The 22,774-nt window shown below is 36.6% G+C and overlaps 1 protein-coding gene and 1 long non-coding RNA gene across 2 annotated transcripts; one reads left to right on the top strand and one right to left on the bottom strand.

Annotated features, from left to right (window-relative positions):
• The first annotated feature begins 8,885 nt into the window (after positions 1–8,885).
• Positions 8,886–10,478, top strand: LOC110107876 (NAC domain-containing protein 2). The gene is made up of 3 exons (XM_020838311.2): positions 8,886–9,134; positions 9,214–9,494; positions 9,569–10,478. Exons 1-3 carry the CDS (start codon positions 8,981–8,983, stop codon positions 9,920–9,922), a joined length of 789 nt encoding a protein of 262 aa, XP_020693970.2. The 5' UTR covers positions 8,886–8,980; the 3' UTR covers positions 9,923–10,478.
• A 10,988-nt stretch (positions 10,479–21,466) lies between these two features.
• LOC114580170 lies at positions 21,467–22,348 on the bottom strand. The gene is made up of 2 exons (XR_003701482.1): positions 22,146–22,348; positions 21,467–21,890 (listed from the first exon to the last, which is right to left on the bottom strand). It is a non-coding gene; the product is annotated as an uncharacterized LOC114580170 (long non-coding RNA).
• Positions 22,349–22,774: the final 426 nt, after the last annotated feature.

Here is a 22,774-nt window from a genome sequence, read left to right as displayed (position 1 = left end):
TTGTCATCGGCACACCACCTGACCACCTCTGTCAGGTCATTCATTATTCTCCTCCAATTATCATGGTTGCCTACTATTCTCAATAGAGTACAACTCAACCATCGTCATCATCGGTCATTCACCTAATGTCTGTCGTCAGGCTTTCACCTCTTATCAGCCATAATTAGCATCTTGCTGACTACTATTAATAACACATCCTCCAATTGTCTTCTTCAACTCACCACCTGGTCGCCGATTGCCACTGGACTAAACATAATAGCCAATCACTGTCAAATTTCCACTTGAACTCCGATCACCACCGAATTTTCACCCAACCACCGATTTTTGTCGGACTTCTACTCAATAATCGTCAAAATTTAATTCGTTTGTTGCTAATTACCGGTTCTCCTCCCAGGTGCTATTACCACCAGATCTTTTCAAATCACCCTTGCATATGAGAGGTAATTGATCTTCTTATGTAAAGGATTGTCTATTAAGAGAATAAACTCTCATCGTGACTTCTTCAATAAAGAGAGATACTAAAGCTTGATAGGGAATGTCACCTATCTCAAACAATGGAATGCCTCTAATGTAAGAAGAAAACTAGAGGAGAAGAAAATAAGAGGAGAAAGTTCATTATACACAAAAGAGGGGCACTGAAGCTTGATAGGGGATGTCAGCTAGCTCAGACAGTGGAATGCTTCTAATGAAAGAAGAAAACCAGAGGGGAGAAAGGAAGGAGGAATATTCTGCATGAATAAAAATATTCTAAAATTTTGAACCGTGTCGAAGATTTCTAAGAAGTTGTAATACATATATTTGGACTTTTGGAGTTTTGATGTATGAATATAAGGGGTAATTGACATATCATCAAAAAATTATCTTGATCAGGCATGAATCTCAATGCAAAATTAAGTTGAAAACTTTTAAAATTAAATTAGGGACCATTCGAACTCTGATTTCAATAAATTTATAGCCAAATTGAATGTTTTGAAAAGAAGAACTAGACCTGTCAATATTGGACCCGACCCGAACCCGACCCAAAAATTTTGGGTTTGGGTTGACCCGAACCCGAAGCGGGTCGGGTTCGGGTCCGAAAAATCGACGGTTTGCAAAACCGGGTCAGGTTCAGTTTGACCTGGTAACCCGAAAATGACCCGGAATGACCCTGAAATCAGCCCTGCCCTAGTCTGCCCTCCTGCCCCGCGCCCTGGTTGCCCGGCTTCCGCGCTCTGCCCGACTATGCCCAGCGACACCTCGTGCCACGTACCCGGGCTGCCCGCCTGCCCCATAGCCCGCATCGAGCCCCACGCGTGACAGCTCGCATCGCGTGACCACTCCGTTCGCTCGCGTCGCCGCTTGCATCGGGCCCGCTGCCTCGCCGGCACTGCCACCGCTGTCGGCCTGCCTCTACAACGCGCGGGAACTCGAAAAATCAAACCGAAGCGGGTCGGGTGCGGGTCCGAAAAATCGACCCGTTTGTGAAAGCGGGTCGGGTTGACCCCCGAATAGTGCCGGGTCAATTTCGGGTTTGACCCGAACCTGACCTGTGACCTGAAATTGATAGGTCTAAGATGAACTCAACGACACCAAATTCGACCCAGTACGAGCGCAAATGGGTACAAATCAAATATTCAAAGCGCCTTTGGAAGGTTCAAACCATAATTTGGATTACCAAATAATTTCCAAACGTGACATGCTTATAATTGAATCGAGCAACTAGACGAGATGAATTCAACGAGACCAAGATCGTCGAATTTTGATATCATTAAGACATTCAAATTCCCATTAAATGGTCCACGATTAAGGAGATCAATATCGGTCGTCTATTCAAATCACTCCAAACATACCCTTGATCTCTCTCCTATTAACTGGTCATGCCACTCCCAAAAAACTATAAATAGACTACTCATTCTCCATTGAGGGACCCCAAGCATGGAAGAGACAGGAGAGGAGGAAGCAAGGAGGGAGGAATAGAGAGGAAGGGAAGAAGAGAGGAGAGGAAAAGAAATATGATATATCTCTTGCCACCAAGCTCCTCCTAGACCACCACTTGGTCACCAACTGTCGTCGGACTTCGTCCCAAGCATTGACTATCGTCGGACTTCCATATGACCACCAATTGTCACCGGACTTACGCCCGACCACCAATTTTCATCGGACCTTTTTAGAACTTACTCCCAACCACCGAGTGCCACCAAACTTCTGCTCGACCACCAATTGTTTCTAGATTTATACCCAACCACAAACCTTCGTCAGACATCCGCCCGACCACCAACTATCGTCGGACTTTTGCCAGACTCTCGCCCGACCATCGATCGTCGCCAACTATGGCCTCTCCGACCAACATCGCCGACTATGATCCTTTCGAACCTCCGTCACCAAACAACGGTCTTTCCAATCTCTGTCACCCACTAACTAAGGTCCTTCTGACCATCGTCACTGACTACGGTCTTTTTCATCTCCGTTGTCGCCGACTATGGTCCTTCCTACCATTGTATCCCGACTATGGTCTTGACGACCTTCGTCGTCCGCCAATTATAGTTCTTCTGACCACAATCACCATACTACAATCTTTCCGACCTCCATCGCCCGCCGACTATGGTCCTACCAACCAAACAAACATGTTAATACTGATTCATTTAATTTCCACCATGTAATGCACTCTATATGATGTATATTTGCTACATCAAGCCAAGGCCTTCCCCCCAAGGAAGGGTCTCATTTGTAATTAACGACAAACACTAGTGAATTCATTCAAAGTGGGCCAAGCCCAGTAAATTTTTCCCCTTTTTAGAGGTTTTCACGTAAAAACTCTAGTGCCTCTTATGAACACTACACCCTTCTCTTTTATCTGATTATGTGTTGGATCTTCATACAAAGCTAAGATGTTAAACTTTATATTTCTCTTTTGCTGCAAATATTCCAGGATGCAACACATATTTTTCTTCTTCTTAAAATCCAAATATTAATTAAAAAATTTAAACTTAAAATAAATAACCTTAATATCAATTAACAAATTAAAAAAAGAAATAAATAATTTCTTTATAAAAAAACTCTCCGCTTTCCATGCATCTCTTTATTGTTGTTCTCGTATGTCAGTCTCACGTGCACGATCTCCCTTGCTCGGTCACCAATGTCTCTCTTCTTCCCCGATTTCCCTCATCTCTAGCTGTTTTATATGAATGAAATTGATTAGTCTTCTCACAAATTCAAGTGACAATCACCTCCTTCAAAACTCCAAACAACACAATCAACACATACTATTAGCTACAGCTTCCACTACCTAAAGAATATTCACTGCCACTAACTACACATGTGCTAAAAGCATCACTCTAGTCTAATCTCTACACTACACGTGTACACACTTACAGCTATATAATGTATACACTGTAGCAGAGCAAAGTAATGAATGAGCATTCCAATGAATTCACTTCCATTCTTTTTCTCCTCCGCTTGGTTTCTCATCTGCATGTGATGAAGACGAGGACGAACTTCTTCATGGTATCAGAGCAGGTCTGAGGACGCTTCTTCCTCAGCAGTTCCTACCATGTCCCAATCTTCTTCCTCACAGACCACCAATCAGACAGCCCCAAATCCAGCTGAGCAGCCTATCATACCCTCACCTCTCAAACTAGTTTTGTCGCACATCAAAACCATCGTACCAGCATCCCTCACCAGTGACAACTACCCATCAAATCCTCAAGCTCCTGCAAGCTAATGGATTCGACAATCACATCGACACTGCAGCTCTACCTCCCTCCCGTCTTCTTCTGCAAGTCGACGGTAGTCAGCTTCCCAACCCAGCTTATCTCCAATGGCAGTTTATAGATCAAAACCTTGCTGCAGCATTATGCTCAACAATCTCGCCTTCTATCCTTCCCTATGTACTGGTAGCTGGGCGATCTACCCCTGGCTCCCACCATCCAAACGCCACAAACTAGCTCCTCGAGCTGCCACCTGCATCTTCCTGGGATATCATGATGCTTACAAAGGGTATAAATGTTTGGATGTGTCCGACAACAAAATCATTCTATCGCGCCATGTCACGTTCGATGAAGACAACTTTCCAAGTTCCCTAACTACCTCTGCTCCACAGCTCTCCTCATCTGCTTCACTACCTCCTCTCTTAGTCCCAATTTCTACTCTTCAGTTTCCCACAACCGAATCCTCTACCACCCAACCAAGGCAGCAATTCACCACGATCAATACTCTACCCCCAGCACCTGAGCCTCCAACCAATCCCATATTACCCTGTTCTCCACCCAAATCCACAAAACAACATCAAATGACCATACGCCTTCAAACCGGTCATCTGAAGCCAAAACAGCTCCTTAACTTGTTTCATCAACTCAGTCTTGAGCAACCTTCCAACTCTCCCGATCCTACTACCTTTACTGAGGCTAATAAACATTCTCACTGACGTGATGCTATGGCAACAGAATTCTTAGCATTACAACAACAAGGGACATGGACCCTTGTACCACCTCCTCCCCAAACAACCATCTTAGGATGTCGTTGGACCTACCGCACCAAACACCACTCCAATGGAACCATTGCCAAATACAAGGCCCGGCTAGTTGCTCAAGGACATCGCCAAGAACATGGACTAAATTACAATGAAACCTTTAGTCAAGTTGCCAAAATGCCTACGATTCGAGTATTACTCACCGTAGCTCTCCACCACCAATGGCCAATACATCAATTGGATGTTGCCAACACCTTTCTTCATGGGGATCTTCATTAAACAGTTTACATGGCTCAACCGAAAGGTTTTGAAGATAATATTCATCCAACCCATGTGTGCCTCCTAAAAAAAGTCATATACGGCTTAAAGCAAGCCCCACGGCAATTGTTCAACACCTTTTCTCAGCATCTCTTATCTCTCGGCTTCCACCACAGTAAATCAGACCACTCTCTTCTTACGCTTAGCCACGGTTCCACTCATATCTATCTCCTTATCTACGTAGATGACATTCTTCTCACAGGAAATAACTCTCAAGCAATCTCTCAATTCATTACTCAAATTAGCCACAAGTTCACTATGAAATATCTTGGTAATGCTCACAACTTCCTTGGTATTAACATTCAAAAGTCCTCCAACTCCTATTTTCTGTCTCAAGCTCAATATGCCAAAACCATCCTACTCCAAGCCGGCCAAGCCTCCTGCAAACCAAAATCCAATCCCTGTTTTACTAAACCTCTTGTTACACAGTTCTCGGATCCAATACTTCACAATCCTCTCATATACAAACAACTAACTGGTTCTCTCCAATATCTTACGATTACTAGACCAGACATTGCATATGCGGTTAATGTCTTATGCCAACACATGCATGATCCTCACCAACAGCATTTTCACCAACTTAAGCAACTATTGAGATACATCCTCGGAACTATACACTTTGGTCTACCTATTTTACCCGGACATCTGCAACTTAGCGTCATGACAGATGCCGACTGGGCAAGTGATGCAACCACCCGAAAATCTACATCAGGCTATTGTGCTTTTCTGGGAAACACACTAATTTGATGGAGTGCTAAGAAGAAGCATACTGTAGCTCGCTCATCTACTGAAGCAGAGTATCGAGTCATTGCCTCGGCCACGACTGATATTCTGTGGCTCAGACGTCTACTTTGTGATTTCCACATCTCATGTGATGGCCCAACTCTGATATTCTGTGATAACATGTCTGCCATCGCGCTTGCAAATAACCCAGTATTCCATGCGCGAACTAAACACATTGATATCGATCACCACTTTATTCGTGATCACATTCAAGCATCTCACATTCAATTGACTCCGGTAAGCACGGTAGATCAAACGGCAGACATCCTAACCAAACCACTCTCTACAAAGAGGTTTCAGCTTCTTCGTTCCAAATTGTTCGTCCGGCCGGATCCGTCAATTTGCGGGGAAGTATTAGCTATAGCTTCCACTACCTAAAGAATATTCACTTCCACTAACTACCCATGTGCTAAAAGCATCACTCTAGTCTAATCTCTACACAACACGTGTACACACTTACAGCTATATAATGTATACACTGTAGCAGAGCAAAGTAATGAATGAGCATTCCAATGAATTCACTTCCGTTCTTCTTCTCCTCCGCTTGGTTTCTCATCTGCAGGTGATGAAGACGAGGACGAACTTCTTCACATACTACTCTTCTTCTTTGACATTAAACAACGTCGACCGCTCTTTCATTTTCTAATGTAAAAGGAAAACATTAATCTAAATTAATTTTTAAGAAATAAAAACTTAAACTTGAAAATTTCAAATCCTATTTTTCCAAAATTTAATAGATGAAATCTCAAATTAATTGAAACAACTAATTGAGAGAGAGAGAGAGAGAGAGAGAGAGAGAGAGAGAGAGAGATTTACTTTCATATCTTTAAAGAAATCGAAAAAAAAAAGAGATGAAAAATGGCGTCATATCAGTGGAGAACCTCTAATATTCGCAGGGGGGGAGAAGAAAGTTTTTCATTTTCGTGTGAATGTAGGAAGGAAAAAAGTTGGTATTATATTTCAAATTTAATGACAGATTTGTAAGCCAGATATAAGTGGGAATTTAAGCGGACAAATCCGCCAGAGATTTTATTGACAAAGCCTCTTTCAAAAATGGCGGGAACTCTGTCAGAAATTCAATTGGAGTTACGACGATTTTGATTATACCAAAAATTAGGATGAAAAAGGCATTTTTTGTAGTTTTACAGATTATTGGAAAGGGCATATTCATCATTTTTACTAAAATTCAGACACTACCAAAATCCCCCATTTGATTATGCTATATTTTTAGACCAACTTAATGCTTTGACAAACTCAAAATTGAGAATTCTTGAGACACTAATTTTGACTACGAAGACAAAATCCCTTCAAATTTTCTTCAAATTATTGTGTTCATTTCATCAAACTGTCTCAACTAGGGGTGTAAACGAGTTGATTCAAGTCGAGTATTTGCCTAATCGAGCTACGCTTGTTTAGTTTTTACTGAGCTCGACTCGAGCTCGTTTACAAAACTTCAGCTCAACTCGTTAAAAAATTTCTAAGTTTGAGCTTGGCTAGATTGCTCGAACTCATTTGGAAAGTTCAAGCTCAACTCGATTCTGAGCTCAATTTCTTAATTTTCATTTTTTTAGAGTTTAATATAAAATTAATTTAAAAATATTAAAATATATTATATAATGCTAATTTAAATTAAATTTTAAATATATTTTAAGTTAATCAATCGACTTAGTGAGCTCTAGAGTCGAGCTAGTCTGAGCTCGAGCTTGTTTAGTATTCAAGCTTGGGTATAGGCTCAAGCTCAAACTCGTGGTTCAATAAACTCGACTCGTGAATTTGTTAACGAGTCAAGCTCGAGCCGATTCACGAGCCGGTTCGACTTTTTTTACTTACACCTCTCGTCTCAACTACAATTTTACTAAGAAGCAAAATTCAACTTTTATATCTCAAACACTCATATACTTCGTGGTTTAAAACTTACATTATATTACATGTTCCATGAGATTTTTTTATGGGGTGTATCAAATTTTTTAAAGAATCGTATCAATTATCATCATCCTAAAGATGCAGAATGGAAATGAGGGGGCCCCCTCATTAACCAAGTATCTAATCCATCAATCATATGCCCTCCTAGTTCCCAAAGTTTATCCATTCAGATATCTCATAACTCTCAAAACTAATAGTAAGCAGCTCCCATGGCCCAAAAGTCAAAGGAAAAAAAAAGAGTAAATAAAAGCCATAGCACCTACCGGATTACGGCAGCATAAGGCGATGGCTGAGGCGACACGTCATTCAATCTCGTACCAATCATTGAGGAGCCCATGAACGGCCCGTTCTCCGAGCAGCAACCCACGCTCAAATCCAACGGTCCAGACATCCTGAAGGGTCAAGACTAGTTTAGAACTTAAAACTTAGTTAGAGAGATACCCACGCTTGGATAACCTTCGGCTCCTCCGCGCACACACGGTCTCCTCCCATTGGTCCACGAAGCACCATCAGTACTACATAAGTGTACATCCTTGCTTGCCCTTCCGCGTGCGGGAATTCTTTTATTTGCAAAGTATAAAAACCATCCATGCCAATGAGAACAGCCGGCGGTGACGTGGCCGGATAAGTAACTTCATCCCCAAAGCTATCCTCGTTCATGGTGGCACGTGTCCGCCTGCCTCCACTTTCGTCAGGAATCTTTGTGGAGCTCGCTAGCTGCCGGACATAAACAGCGGACAGCCCTTGCGCAAATTGCAATTCACTGTTCTCGCTTTGTATGCCAGATAATTACGCCCAACGAGTTTCCTGTTGGATATCAATTAGAATGAACCATGTTAGCTATCAAGCACGGTACCGAACTACAGTATTGCGGGGCTAATGTGGCGCATTATGGTTGGTCTTTGGACGGCGTTCAGCATCCGCATAGAATAATTTATTGTTTGTATGAGATATTATTATGTGTGGTGTCTAAACAAGTCCAGAGGTCAATTAAGACGCATCACGTCATCCAATGCACGGAGGTCAATCCAAACATGCCACGTTATTCATTGCAATATGCGATGTGACATGTAGGAATTAACATTCGGACGCGTCCGGACACTGCACAGAATAATTTTTCTATATGTAGAGCTAGGAATTCCAAAACTAAAAAAATGGAGGTGTTATTTATTTTTTTTGCTCAAATTGAAACTTAATCATACTTAATAATCCAACTAATGAATCAAATTAAATTTCAGTTGAAGTCAAGCAAATCAAAATTAATTATAGCATTCTATTTGATGAAAAATAAAACCTGTTTGCTATTCTGGCACGTGCAGCTGCAGCTGATCTCAAATGAGAATATCCCAGGCACCCCAAGTCAAAAGTGTATAAACAATTGTTATTGTTGGTTATAAAAAGCCAGGATCAAAAGTTCCCAACAATTTCAAGAGCTCAACTCAAAAAAACTCATTTCCTTCCAAAAAAAAAGCTCTCTCCTTCTCTATCAAATCTAGTCTGAATCGAAGAATGGGCTATGAACTTCCTCCTGGTTTCAGATTCCACCCAACAGACGAGGAGCTTATCGTCTACTACCTTCGCAACCAGGCCATGTCGCTGCCCTGCCCTGCCCCCATCATACCCCAACTGAACATCTACAAATTCGATCCATGGGAACTACCTGGTTCGTCTCGTTTACGCTGCTAGATTTGCTTGATTTTACAACATCTATTTTTCCTAAACCCTAAAAACTTCTGATGCAGGGAAATCAGAGCTCAGCGAGGGAGAGTGGTACTTCTTCACCCCTCGTGACCGCAAATACCCAAACGGCTTGCGGCCGAATAGAGCAACCGCGTCTGGATACTGGAAGGCCACCGGAACCGACAAAGCCATTTACAGCAGGTCTCGCTCTGTTGGCGTGAAGAAAGCGCTTGTTTTCTACCAAGGCCGCCCGCCTAAGGGGTGCAAGACTGACTGGATCATGCACGAGTATCGGCTACACAACGACACCCACAGCCCCTTCAAGGCTAACAAATCCATGATAGTAAGCTTCGAATCTACCTATACATGATTGAATTGCTTCATCCTGGTTTCTTACTTAGTTTAGGGTTTATGTAGTTGGACGAATGGGTGCTGTGTAGGATATACCAGAAGAGGCAGACCAGGAGGAATACAGAGGATGTGGTGTGCGGAATAGAAACGCCTGTGCAAGAGGAATCTGCCATGGAGAATGAAGATTATGAGAAGGAGCCAATGTTTCCACGTTCATGCTCTTTGGTTCATCTTCTGGAGGCAGATTACTCTCAGCTTTTTGGGGACTCGGCTTTGGGCTCCATTGACGACCTCTTTGAAAGCTGCATCGGGGATGATGGAGACACTCCTATTGAAGATTCAGCAACCATGAGGATAGCTGGGAATCACAACGTGCTGTTTGGAAACCAGATTTTTGTGGATCCAATTTTCCAGCACTAGGGAGCTTAATCTCAGAAGAGGGGAGTCGTGCAAGACGGAAATCGGCCATGAACCTCTTCTTCCAGAATAGGAAAAAAAATCTACAAAATATTGCCAGAGGGTGTCTCTAAATAGATGATGCTCGGTGGAATGAAAAGCTCAATTTGCTGTTTCCTTAAGACAAAAACTTTTAATTTAAAGTTTATACTATAAAATATACTGATCAATTAGTATATCCAGAAGAACAGAGCTCAATTGAAATTCAAAGTTAAATCCCACCAAATCTCACAAATTGAGCATCTTCTCAGAGCCAGTCTTGAAATTGATAGATAAATCATCCAAGCGCACATATAACATTAGGACTAATCTGTAATCAACTAGAACACAAGTGACAAGATGAAAGAATCCAGCAGTTTGCAATTTGGGTTGGATTGGATTGGTATAAAGGGTTGTTTGTATTACCATCTGAACTAATCCATCAAGCAAATGTTTTAAGACAAGAACCATATTACCAAAAAGCGTCCTCATGTATAAGAGATATTTTCTCACACTTCACGAATTATATATTTTTTTCCAACTAATGATCTCAATAATAGTCTTAGATAAATAGGATTTTTTAGGTGCTTCCTATATGCTGAAAAGTGGGTTCTCATTATATAGTATTTGTTTTTTAAATGTATTAAAAAGGTAGCTCTTTGAAATAATTTTTTATCAACGGATGACACTTAATTCTCATATCCTGACAGGTATATTTCCAAGATAACTCTATGTGATAGAATAGGCCCATGATGCATAATACGTCTAATGTTCATATATATATATAAGAGCTCACACATAAGGTCTTTGAGAGCTTTGGTTTAACCCTATGTTGAATTGTTAGAATACATATATTTTGATACAAAAATAACAAGTGATTGACCTCAAGTAGAAACATATTTTTTTACAATGAAAATAAATTAGACAACTAAAATATCTAGCCAATTTTGGCACCATCATAAAGTTCAGACTCGCTAACATAATTGTTACACTAAAAAACATCTTGATATGGCAGTCATAATTTATAGCGTAATCAAGCTAACAGTAAAACAATTGATTGTATCAAAAATTTATCATAAATTTTAATTCATTTACAATAATCTAAACTACCACCAGACTTCTCATATAAAAAAAAAAAGAAATTAAAAAAACACTTATTAAGTAGAGGTTCAAAAAATTATTACAAAAAAAATACTACCATTTAAACAATAGCTAATATTTAAACAATGGTTTGAAAAAGGATTAGCCTTAAGCCTATGTCTTTTTGCTTTAGTCATGAATGTTCTCACTAAACATTTGCAAGAGGTTGTACCCTGCTGTATGTTTTTTTTGTTGATGATATTCTTCTTGTTTATAAGACTAGAGAGGGAGTTGAATGTAAACTTGAATTATAGAGGTCAATCTTAGAGTCTAAAGGTTTTCGTTTTAGTAGATCTAAAACCGAATATATTGAATGTAATTTAAATAGTAATAGATCTAATATGATGATTGTAACTTTGGACGATCAAGCCATTAATAAGAGTACACATTTTAGATATCTTGATTCTATTGTTCAGAATGATAATAAAATAAATGAGGATATTATTAGTAGAATTCAATTTGGATGATTGAAGTGGAGGAATCCATCAAGCTTGTTGTGTGATAAAAAAGTCCCCCTAAAACTTAAGGGAAAATTACATAAGATGGTGGTGAGATCTGCAATGCTTTACGGTGCAAAATGTTGGCCATTAAAAGAGAAACATAATATTAAGTTAAGTGTTGCATAAATGAGGATGCTTAGGTGGATGAGTGGATTTACTCTTAGAGACAGAACATGAAATGAGTATATATGTGAAAAGGTTAGAGTAGCTCCAATGGAAGATAAGAATAGAGAGAGTTGTTAGATGGTTTGGTCACATAAAACAGTGGCCTTCCGATGACCTAGTTAGGAGAGCAGATGTATTAGATTTGACTTATGTTAAGTATGGTAGTGTTAGACCTAAAAAGACTTAGTTAGAAAATATTATAAATGACATTTCTTTATTAGATTTAAATAAAAAATTTGACTTTTAACCGGACATAAAGAAAAAGGATTCATATAGCCAACCCCACATAGTGGGATAAATACTTGATGTTGTTGTTCTAAACAACAACTAATATTTGCAACATAGAAGAGGCAGCGATATAAAGCTTCTTAAAACACCTACGTTTAGCAGCATTTTAATTAATACAAATCTTAGAACTTAGTAAAGGCTTTGACAAGTAATAGAACCTTTTAGGCTCTTCTGTCGAGTTAGTCAGCAATGAATTATCAGACTTCCGTGCTGAAACCCTCACTTATGTTTCTATTTGAACCTATTAATTGATTTATTGAGTATGAATATGGTGGTATTAGTAAAATCTTGATACAGCACATCGATTCTGCAGTTTTTTTCCTTTAGAAAAGCTACCTAATTACCCTTAGGTGACTTAGACTTTATTGGGGACAACGTTTTTATTTGCTTTCTAAAATAGCTTTTTTAAAAAAAATTTCAAACTCAAAAAAATTTTGTACTAAAAGACTGACTTAAAAAATAATAAAAAAGTTGTCCCAAATGAAGCCTTATATTTATTTAGTTTTATTGGGCTTATTTCCCTAAGATGATTACAATTTCAAATCCTTAAACCCAACCTTTGCTCAGAACCTTACCCAAGCCAAATCTTTCAGCTGCGTAGGGAGCAGATTAAAATTATAACAGGTTCACTAAAACTGATTGGTTCAGGGTGGCTTTGCATTAGCTATATGAAAAATTTTCTAGCATAGTGTAAAAAGAAAACAAGTATATTCCTTGTACAAATAATACATGTCTATGGAAGCAATCATGACCGAATTATATTTTTTAGTTCTGCTTCGGTTGGTTATGGCATCATGCCCTTAAACCAATTTTATAAGAAAATCAAGACCAACTCAATTTTTTAAATTAACTAAACAAATTAGAGATTGACTAAAATTATAAAAAATTTAAACAATGCACAATTTGGGTTGGTCGGTTTGAAAATAATTAATGAGGTTTTCTCGCTCATTTTTTTCTCTTTATTTTTTTTTATGTCAATTGAAAAGTAGTTGAGGGGCATAAAATATCTAATAGATCTTTTTTGGCTTGTGAATAGTCAAGTTGCAGTTGAGTAAGAGAAATAGCACTTGAGCTTGTTTGGTTCATCTGCTTAACTGAGCCTAGAATTTTTGCCCAGTCTTTCCTCTGATTGAGACAGACTCGCAATTTTGTCAAATCCTAGACAATAAGAGAGTTTAAGAAAGTGCTTTTTATAAAATCGATACCAACTTTTTTGAGGGAAAACCGGGACTTTCGATGCTATGAGTATAACAAACGACTAACAAACACGCAACAAAAGTTAAGTCAGCCAAACATAAATAAAATGTTTGCTACAGTAAAGTGGGTGGAATCATCAATCTAAGTTTTCTTCCCATTTTCTAACTCCATTCTTAAATTGTTCAAGAAAATTAGCAAGCAAGAAGAATTGGAAGACAGGCACCATTACAAACCATTGCATGCAACCATTTCAACTGAATACAAGTCAAATCACCAAACATGGTCAAACCTAAAAAATGGATTAATTATTGCATGCACCTCACCATATTTGTAGGGCAAACTCTTCGTCCCAAATTTTTTTGATCTGTAGAGCACCATATAGAACTATCTCATGTTATATCTTGAAAAAAAAGGGACAATTCAACCTAGGTCAGTGATAAACTTCTTGATTAAATCAAGAAGGATGGAACACTTTTTGAATAGGCGGGACTCCTTGAGGAAGAAGAAGAGAAGAGGGAATAGAAGAAGTAGAACTCTCATTTCCTAGACAACAAATTACAGCAAGTGGGTTTATTTATAGATTTGTACAAGTGATTTGAAGGGAACTAGTGTTAGAATTTATGGAATCTGATTGTCTGCTCAATGTACATCATTAGCGTACAGCGCCGTGAAACTGTAAACTAGAGCGCTGTGGTGAAGTAGTCTCAAGTTGGAGATAGAGAGCAAAGAGCCACGGTGCTACAGAGTGAACTCAGGGATAGAGTGAAGTGCTACAATTCTTTATGGTTCAGAATGTTGGTAATTAAAAGAGAAGTATAATATTAAGTTAAGTGTTGTATAGATAAGGACGCTCAGGTGGATGAGTGGCTTTATTCTTAGCGACAAGATACGAAATGAACTTATACATGAAAATGTTAGAGTAGCTCTAGTGGAAGATAAGATTAGAGAGAGTCTCCTTAAACGGCTTGGTCACATAAAACAGCAGCCTTCCGATGACTCTGTTAGCAAAGTAGATGTATTAAATTTGACATATGTTAAGAAAGGTATAGATAGACCTAAAAATACTTTGTTAGAAAATATTATTAATGTCCTTTCTTTATTAGATTTAAATGAAATTTTGACTCTTAACAAAACATACTAGAGAAAAAGTATCTATATAGACGACCCCACATTATGGGATAAATTCTTGGTGTTGTTATTGTTGTAATGAATAATACGACTTCACATGGGTAAACTTATACACATATTTCAACAATTAAAATTCATAAAATCATTCATATACAATATGCACAAAGTCAATAACATTTCAATGCTTTTATTATTTTGTAGCAATCTCTACAAGTGTTAGTATACTCATTAAAATGCCTAAAATATCATATAATAAAAAATACCCAGTGGAAATTTAGTTTATATATTTTTAGATGACCAAAATGTTTCATTCCACAACATATTAAAAATTATACGACAAAAGTTTTCTCAATCTTTGTAAACTTGAGTTTTTAATTAAAAATTAGTACAAAAGCCACAAAATTGAAATCTAAAATAGTGTAATAGTAACCTAAGCCTACCTTGATCTGAACAATATTTTCAACTGTCATGACAGACAAAATCGGCTTTAAAATCTCTAAACTTGGCTTCTCTCTCCTATCTTCCTTCTCTTTCTCTTCACCTCTTCTCCCATCCAAATAAAACAAATGAATATGAAATGAACTTTTAAAAGTGGATTTAGATATTTATATAAATATTTTTCCTAGCATCGCAGTGCCCCTAAGGGTCGAATTCAGCCCTAAAACAGAGAGATTAACGTTGCAAAGCCAATATGGAATTGAAGCATCGCGAGCCCCTAAGAGGCGCTCCCCCACTCATAAATTTCCTAAAAACATAGAGATCAACATTACAGTGCCGTATGACAACACCTTACATCGTAGTGCCACAAATATATAGGGAAGCATTGCAACGACAACACTACAACGCCGCAGTGCTCCCAAGAGGCCATTTGTAACTTATAAAATTTTCTTCCAAATTTAACTAGGATATAATACAACATTAATAATTCATAGAAAATCAATAATTGTCACACAAACATGCAATTCTTGCACGATCAAAATTAAGTCATTTCACGTCATTCAATTACTGTTTAAGTTGTCATTACATTGTTAGCCTAAAATATCGCATATCTCAAAAGCATTGTGTTCTTAGATATCAACACTTTGATGCTCTTATTGAGAATATGTGATGCAAAGCATATTCATCAGCATCATTATCGTCACATCAAAGTCTAGTTTATCTATACCTATAATCCTCTATGTTGTAAGTATAAGATTTTAGGTATGAGCGTTTCCAAGAATGGACAATGGAGAGGTACCATGGTATTAATTTCATTTTTTTGTCTTTTTTATGTTTTTAGTCGTATTGGGCTTTTGCAAATTTTATAATTGGAACAAATCAAGTCATCAAGATAACAAAGAGGCGCTAAATCCAAGGAGTTCGACAAAGTCAAGGTAAGATTTTCAATCAATAAATTTATGTTTTGAAGTTTCAATTTAAATTTAATGAATTTTTCGTGTATAACTTTTTTGTCAAAAAATTTAGAAATAAAATATTTAATGATTAGCAAGAAGCATTGCCAACTAAGTGGCTTGAAGATTCAAACTTCGCACTATTATTTGGTGGTTTAACCTAGATGACTGATATAAACACAAACACGGGTAAAAAGAGTAATTGCGGCGGTGATGATGATGTAGACTATACATATGTTGATTCAAATGCATCTAAAGATTTTCATGATAAGGATTATGAGATAAAAAAAAAAGATGAAGAAATTATCTTTAAAAAATAGATGATTGGATTGAGTATACATGATTTCAAGTTAAAGAGAAATAAAACATTGAATCTATTGAAGAATATCCAACTAAAATTTTAAAGGGAAAAGACTATGTTATTGATTGTGTGAACTCAGGTGATGATGTTAGCATACATGGTAGTGAGGAAGATGAGATTTAGAATTGGCCGACCACCAATCCCAAGTCAAATTCATGGTTTGCTTTTTAGTGGTAAGGAGGAGTTTAAAGAAGTAATTAAGAATTGGTCGATTTTGATCGGAAATTTGTAAATGATAAAAAAAGATTTAAGGTTATTTGCAGAAGGCCAAATTGCCCTTTTGGTATATATATCTCAAAGCATGAATACATAGATTCATAACGGATCAGATCTTTACAAGAACATACATGTACATAGAATTATCATTAAACTCTACAATCATTGTGAAAAGGTATGTGCACAAAATCAAAGTCAATCCCCAAATAAAATGCAATGCTTTTAGAAAAGAAGTGATAGATGACTTGAGGTTGCTTGTATCAAAAGTTCAAGCTAAAAAGACGTTTAAGAAGGCTCGTCAATTGATCTATATGATGGAGGAATATCAGTTCGATAAAATTTGGGATTACTATCTTGAGATTGCAGGCAACAATCCAAGTTTAACTATTTCATTCCTTACAACTAAGGACTCAAATTTGAGTGGGAGGAAAAGATTTACGAGACTTTATATTTGTTTTAAGGCGTGCAAGATAGGCTTCATTTCAGGTTGTAGACCAATTGTTGGCATTGGTGATTGTTTTTTGAAGGAACAAGGAGAGCAAATTCTGACAACAGTGACACTTAATGGCTTGAGTTCGATCCGGTTAAAGTTCGGCTCGATTACTTGCGAGCGAAAACTCGGACGCGATATGCGAACAAAATCATGAACGAGGACGCGAGCAAATGCGGACGCGGATCAAGCAGCTCGACGAGCTTTTTCAACGGAATGAGCCGAGCTGCTCGAGCTAGCATTCTTAGCTCGACTCGAGTGTGAGCTCAAGTTCGAGCTCAATATTTGAATTGCGAGTCGATCTCAAGCTGAGGCTGACTCGAGTTCGACTCAACTCATTTGCACCCCTAATTTCACCTCACATGGATGTCACATGGATTTTTATTTTTAAGTGGGTTCCCCACATGACAAAGAACCTAAAACATCTCCCATTCTAAAATCATACAAGAGGATTCATCAAACCTAGAATGAGTCTACATACCTGAATCATTTGTGTTGATAAGAATTTGTTCAGCATGTCAAATCTATTTTTTATATATATGGAACTTCTTAAGAAATGCTATTATAATTTCCAATGCATTCTAAATTCAATGATGTCCAACATCAATATGTTCCCAGCAATAGTAAAATGAAGAATTCATCATCATAATCATTAGATTTTTTCGAAATAATTGGCGTTAACATTATTAACCTAACTTTCCACTCATTCCTATTGTTTGTAGTTTTAAATATAATCATCATAAATCATTATGAACAACTTCTAGCCATGTATCTTTAGGTCTAACCATTTTTCTTTCTAATCATTTAATATCAATATTATCTACTCGTCCAGCAGGAGCATTTCTTACCTTTCGTTGTACATATCCAAACCACCTAAGTCTATTTTCAATCATGTTATCCTTAATGGATATCAAACTAACTGGTCAAGACCACAACAACAACAACATCAACCCTTTATCCCACTACGTGGGGTCAACTAAATGAATTATTTTTCTCTATTGTGTCATGTTAAGAGTCAAATTCTCATTTAAATCTAATAAAGAAATGTCATTTCTAATATTTTATAACCAAGTCTTTTTAGATCTATCTCTACCTTTCTTAACATAAGCAAAAGCTAATACATCTACTCTCATAACAGGTTCATCGAAAGGCCGCCGTTTTACATGACCAAACCATCTAAGGTGACTCTCTCTAATCTTATTTGTCAATGGAGCTACTCCAACCTTTTCACAGATATGCTCGTTTCGTATCCTATCTCTCAGAGTAAATCCACTCATCCACCTGAGCATCCTCATCTCAACAACACTTCTTTTTTACTCATCTCAGCAACACTTAACTTAATATTATGCTTCTCTTTTAATGGTCAATATTCTGCGCCATAAAGCATTGCAGATCTCACCACCATCTTATAAAATTTTTCCTTAAGTTTGAGTGGTAATTCTCTATCAGACAACAAACCCGAAGCATTCCTCCACTTCAACCATCCAACTTGAATTCTACTAATAATAACCCTATCTATTTCACCATCACTCTGAATAATAGACCCAAGATATCTAAAACAAGTACACTTATTAATGACTTGATTGCTCAAAGTCATAAAACCCCCACTAGATCTATTACTACTACAACAAAACCTTTAGACTCTAAGGTTGACCTCCATAATTCAAGTTTGCATTCAACTTCCTCTCTAGTCTTATCAACAAGAAGAAAATCATCAGTAAAAAGCATACACCAAGGTACATCCTCTTGCAAATGTCTAGTAAAAAAATCCATGACTAAAATAAAAAGATAAGAGCTTAAGGCTGATCCTTGATGTAATCCAACTTTATAAAGGAAAATAATTGGTCAAACCACCTTGGGTTTGAACATAAATAATAGCTCATGCATACATATCCCTAATGACTTGAATATAAGCATTATTAACCCCTTTCTTTTCAAGAACTCTCCATACCACTTCTCTTGGAACTTTATCATATGCTTTCTCTAAATCAATAAATATCATATGTAGATCCTACTTATTCTCTCAAAACTTCTCAATCAACCCTCTTAATAAATGAATAGCTTTCATAGTAGACCTACTCGACATTAATCCAAATTAATTTTAAGAAACATTAGTATCACATCGTAACCTATGCTCCATAACTCTCTCCCAAAGTTTTAAAGTATGACACATCAACTTAATTCCTCTATAATTCACATAGTTGTGCATCATCTTTTATTTAAAAATAAGAATCAACACAATCATTCTTCACTTAACTGGCATCTTTTTGGTATTCCAAATAATATTAAAAAGTTTAGTAAGCCAAAAAATTCCTCAATCTCCTAAGCATTTCCCCATCTCTATTAGAATATCATCAGGTCAAATAGTTTTTCCACACTTCATTTCTTTAAAGCCTCTCTAACTCTAGTTTTACTAATACGTTAATAAAAATAAAAATCTCTATTTTCATTTAAAGTGGTAAAGCTACTAAAGTCAATCGTATTCTCACAATCTTCATTGAAAAGTTTAGCAAAATATCTCATCCACCTTGGTTGAATATCCTCTTTTAAAAAAAGCCTTTTTTGATCTTCATCATTAACGCACTTCACTTGAATTAAATCCTTACTACTCCTATCTCTTTATTTGGCTAACTTATACATATATAATTTGCTAAAATCTTTGCATTTCAAATTATTTTCAAAACTAATATCTTAAGATCTCAAATTTTACGCATAACATTCGCTTCCTCATGCACAAACAAAATCTTAAGATCTCAAATCTTACTCTCAAAAATATTTTTGTTCGTGATCTTTAAATGTCTCCATCTAATTTAGATCAACATTTTACAATGTTTTTCATATTCTGTCGATTCATCTTAAAGTCCAAAACTAATAAGTAATGTTTGTACATAAACTTTCACCCGAAATAAATTTACAATCTAAATGATCTATTTTTCTTATAAGAAAATAATCAATCTGAGTTTTATTATATCCATTATTATAAGTAATGAGATGCTCATCTCTTTTCTTAAATAAATTATTAGCAATTACAAAATCATAAGCTGAAGCAAAATCTAATATAATCTTATCACCTTTATTAGTCGCTCCAAACCCATAGTCATCACAAATACTTTTAAAATCCTCTAACTCTGTACCAATATGTCCATTTAAATCTCCTCCAATAAAATCTCTTTCTTCAATATGTATCTTTTGAATTAATTCTTTTAAGTCATTCCAAAATTTTAATTTTAAACACATATCTAAACATTCTTAAGGAGCATAAACACTTATAATATTAATAATTTTAGCATCAACAATAATCTTCAAAGCTATAATTTTATCTCAAATTCTATCAATTTTATAACATTATCTTTTAAACTCTTATCTATAATCACCCCTACATCATTTCTAGTACAACTTCTACCAGAATGCCAAAAATGAAATCATAAACTATCAATCTCCTTAGTATTTTCTCCAACCCATTAATTTCCTGAATGCATAAAATATTTATCTTTCTATAAATTATAATATCAATTAATCCCATTAATTTACCTATAAGAGAATCTGCATAAAATATTTATCACTAACTGGTTAAGACCATTGGAGGTAATTTTGTCTGTTCAAGTTGTGCATCATAACCGAAGGATTGAAGAAGCTTTTTTACTATCAAGGTTGCGTGCCATGACGAACTGATTCATAGTTGGAGGTGGTGTCGAAGAAGAAGCTTCTACGAAGAAGAAGCTTCTATTAGAAGCCATTTAATGTTTAACCATCATCAAGATTAAGACCGAAAAATAACTATGCAAAGAACTAGAGGATTAAGAGAGCTACTAAGGCTAGAAGAGATGGTTCTAATGCCATTTTGAAAAACATAGAAGAGAAAGACTATTTTATTTCATGTCTCAATGAGAAAGCCAAGGGCAGCTTTTACGGAAAATGCAATGCTCACTCAGTGGATCGATGAAGGCAAGGAGTGAACTCCCATAGAAGAAAATTAGGAAAAATAGTACGCAAAAGTAATTTGAGAAATACTTAATAAAAATATTTTTTTATAAAAATAATTAACCAGAAGATTAGCCTTTTGATTTAGAATGGGGAGGAATTCTTCCTACTGCTGGTACAACATCAAAGAATCTGCAGGATACTACAGTTCTCCTGCAGATTTGATTGCAAGATAGGTGGGTCTGTATGGATGCTTTGTTGGTTGCCTTTATGTATATTTCCAGAGGAGGTTACTGATTTGTAGAAGCCTATTAACTCCTTGATTTGAATTCTAGCAGCCATTAGACCTTCCATTTCTATACAGGGTTGTTGTCTGCCTTCTCACTAGGCCCAGAACTTCCACACGCAAATTAAATCTTGATTATCTTAATGAAATCAATTTCATGCATTTTTCAAAGTTATGTAACAAGGATGCACCAAGTACTATATATGAAGCAGTAAATGTATATGAATCATGCTATGGTTGGATAATATTAACTGTTATACTAGCTATCTGCCTATCTCTAATTTCTTTGAACAACAACTCGCAAACAAGATTTATATTGTTAACAAATGACCTATTGATTTCTAAATCTAGAAGAAATAGAGCAATTACACCCTTATAAGAACATTTACAGCAAATTAGCGAGAGGGTGATAAAAGAACATCAAATATAAATCTAGCACAAAAACAAGATACCAAAGATACATCCATTAATAATTAAACTAGCATAGAAGTTGAAGAAATTCTTACAGACAAACTGCACTATGAGAAGTTCTATGTTTCTAACTAAAATTTCTTGCAACCGCTATCTTCAACTAGCAGAGCAAAACGGTGCATTTAATCAATTGAGGAACAAAACAAGTAATCTTAACACAAATATTCCATAACACATTATACGCTAGATTCAAATTATAAGTTTTTCAAGCTATAGAATCTCAAACACTAGCATTAAGAAGAAGCACAATAGTTTGTTGATGTGAACATAGAGTTTTAGGAGGCTTGGCAAAGGTACCAAATGTGAAACCACCCAAATTAGCATAAATTACTAAACTATTGCATCAGAGACATGGCCAGTGCATCTTTTCTCAAGCATAGCTCTGTCAAAATCCATATCCTGATCAATAACCCAACCCATAAGCATACAGCACAGCAGCTAATTAAAAGAAAAAAAAAGGAAACAATGAACTCCACAACTTGGCGCAAAATATTCCAAAATTATATCTGGTTATCGTTTAAAAGAAGTCCAAAGAGCACATAGAACAAGAATCAGTGTTGTTATACCATTAGCAGTGATCGCACAAAACAGTGTTCTCACATCAGGAATTAGTCTGCTAATATGTAATATTAAAGGATCAAAGGAAACCCTAACCTTAAAGTTCAAGCTCAGCTGAAGCGCAAGAATTGGGCAGAGGGATTTCGAAGAGGAAGAGGGCTTCGAGGGCGGGAGAAGAAATTGAGGGAGTCTCGAAAATGAAAGACGATTATAGGATATTGTATTCGCGCGGGAACGCGGGAAAGGGAGGAACAGGCATGCTGTTTGGTGGGCGTTCGCCGGGAGGTAAAGAAAATAGGAAAAATTAATCAAAGTTCGGCTTGATTATAGTTTCTTTAGTTACTACTTACTAGTTTTTAATTCTATATTTTTTTATTTTGAAAATTTTATATTTATATTTTATTTATCACATAATTATTTTATTTAACACTGCCGTTGCCAGGTCCCAAGTCCTGGATGAGAAAAGTGGAGGGTTGCGTTAGGTAGTCGATATAATGCTAGATAATAATCAGTTTAAGAAAATGCAAAATAAGTTTTGGATTTAGTTTTTACTATAAATATATGTAAAAAAAATTAAATTAAAGAAAGACTAAAAAGTAAGGAAAATTTTGAAAAACTAATCAGTAATATTTAAAAATAATATGATTAAGAGTAAGTTAGAAGAAATACCACTTAATTATGCATGAATTTCAATATTATATTGGTTGCATGTTGGATTCGCGGCA

Source organism: Dendrobium catenatum, unplaced genomic scaffold, assembly GCF_001605985.2.
Source record: "Dendrobium catenatum unplaced genomic scaffold, ASM160598v2 fragScaff_scaffold_847, whole genome shotgun sequence".
Classification (NCBI taxonomy): domain Eukaryota; kingdom Viridiplantae; phylum Streptophyta; class Magnoliopsida; order Asparagales; family Orchidaceae; genus Dendrobium; species Dendrobium catenatum.
The sequence above is the reverse complement of the archived record's forward strand: the minus strand, read 5'-3'. Positions and strand labels throughout refer to the sequence as shown.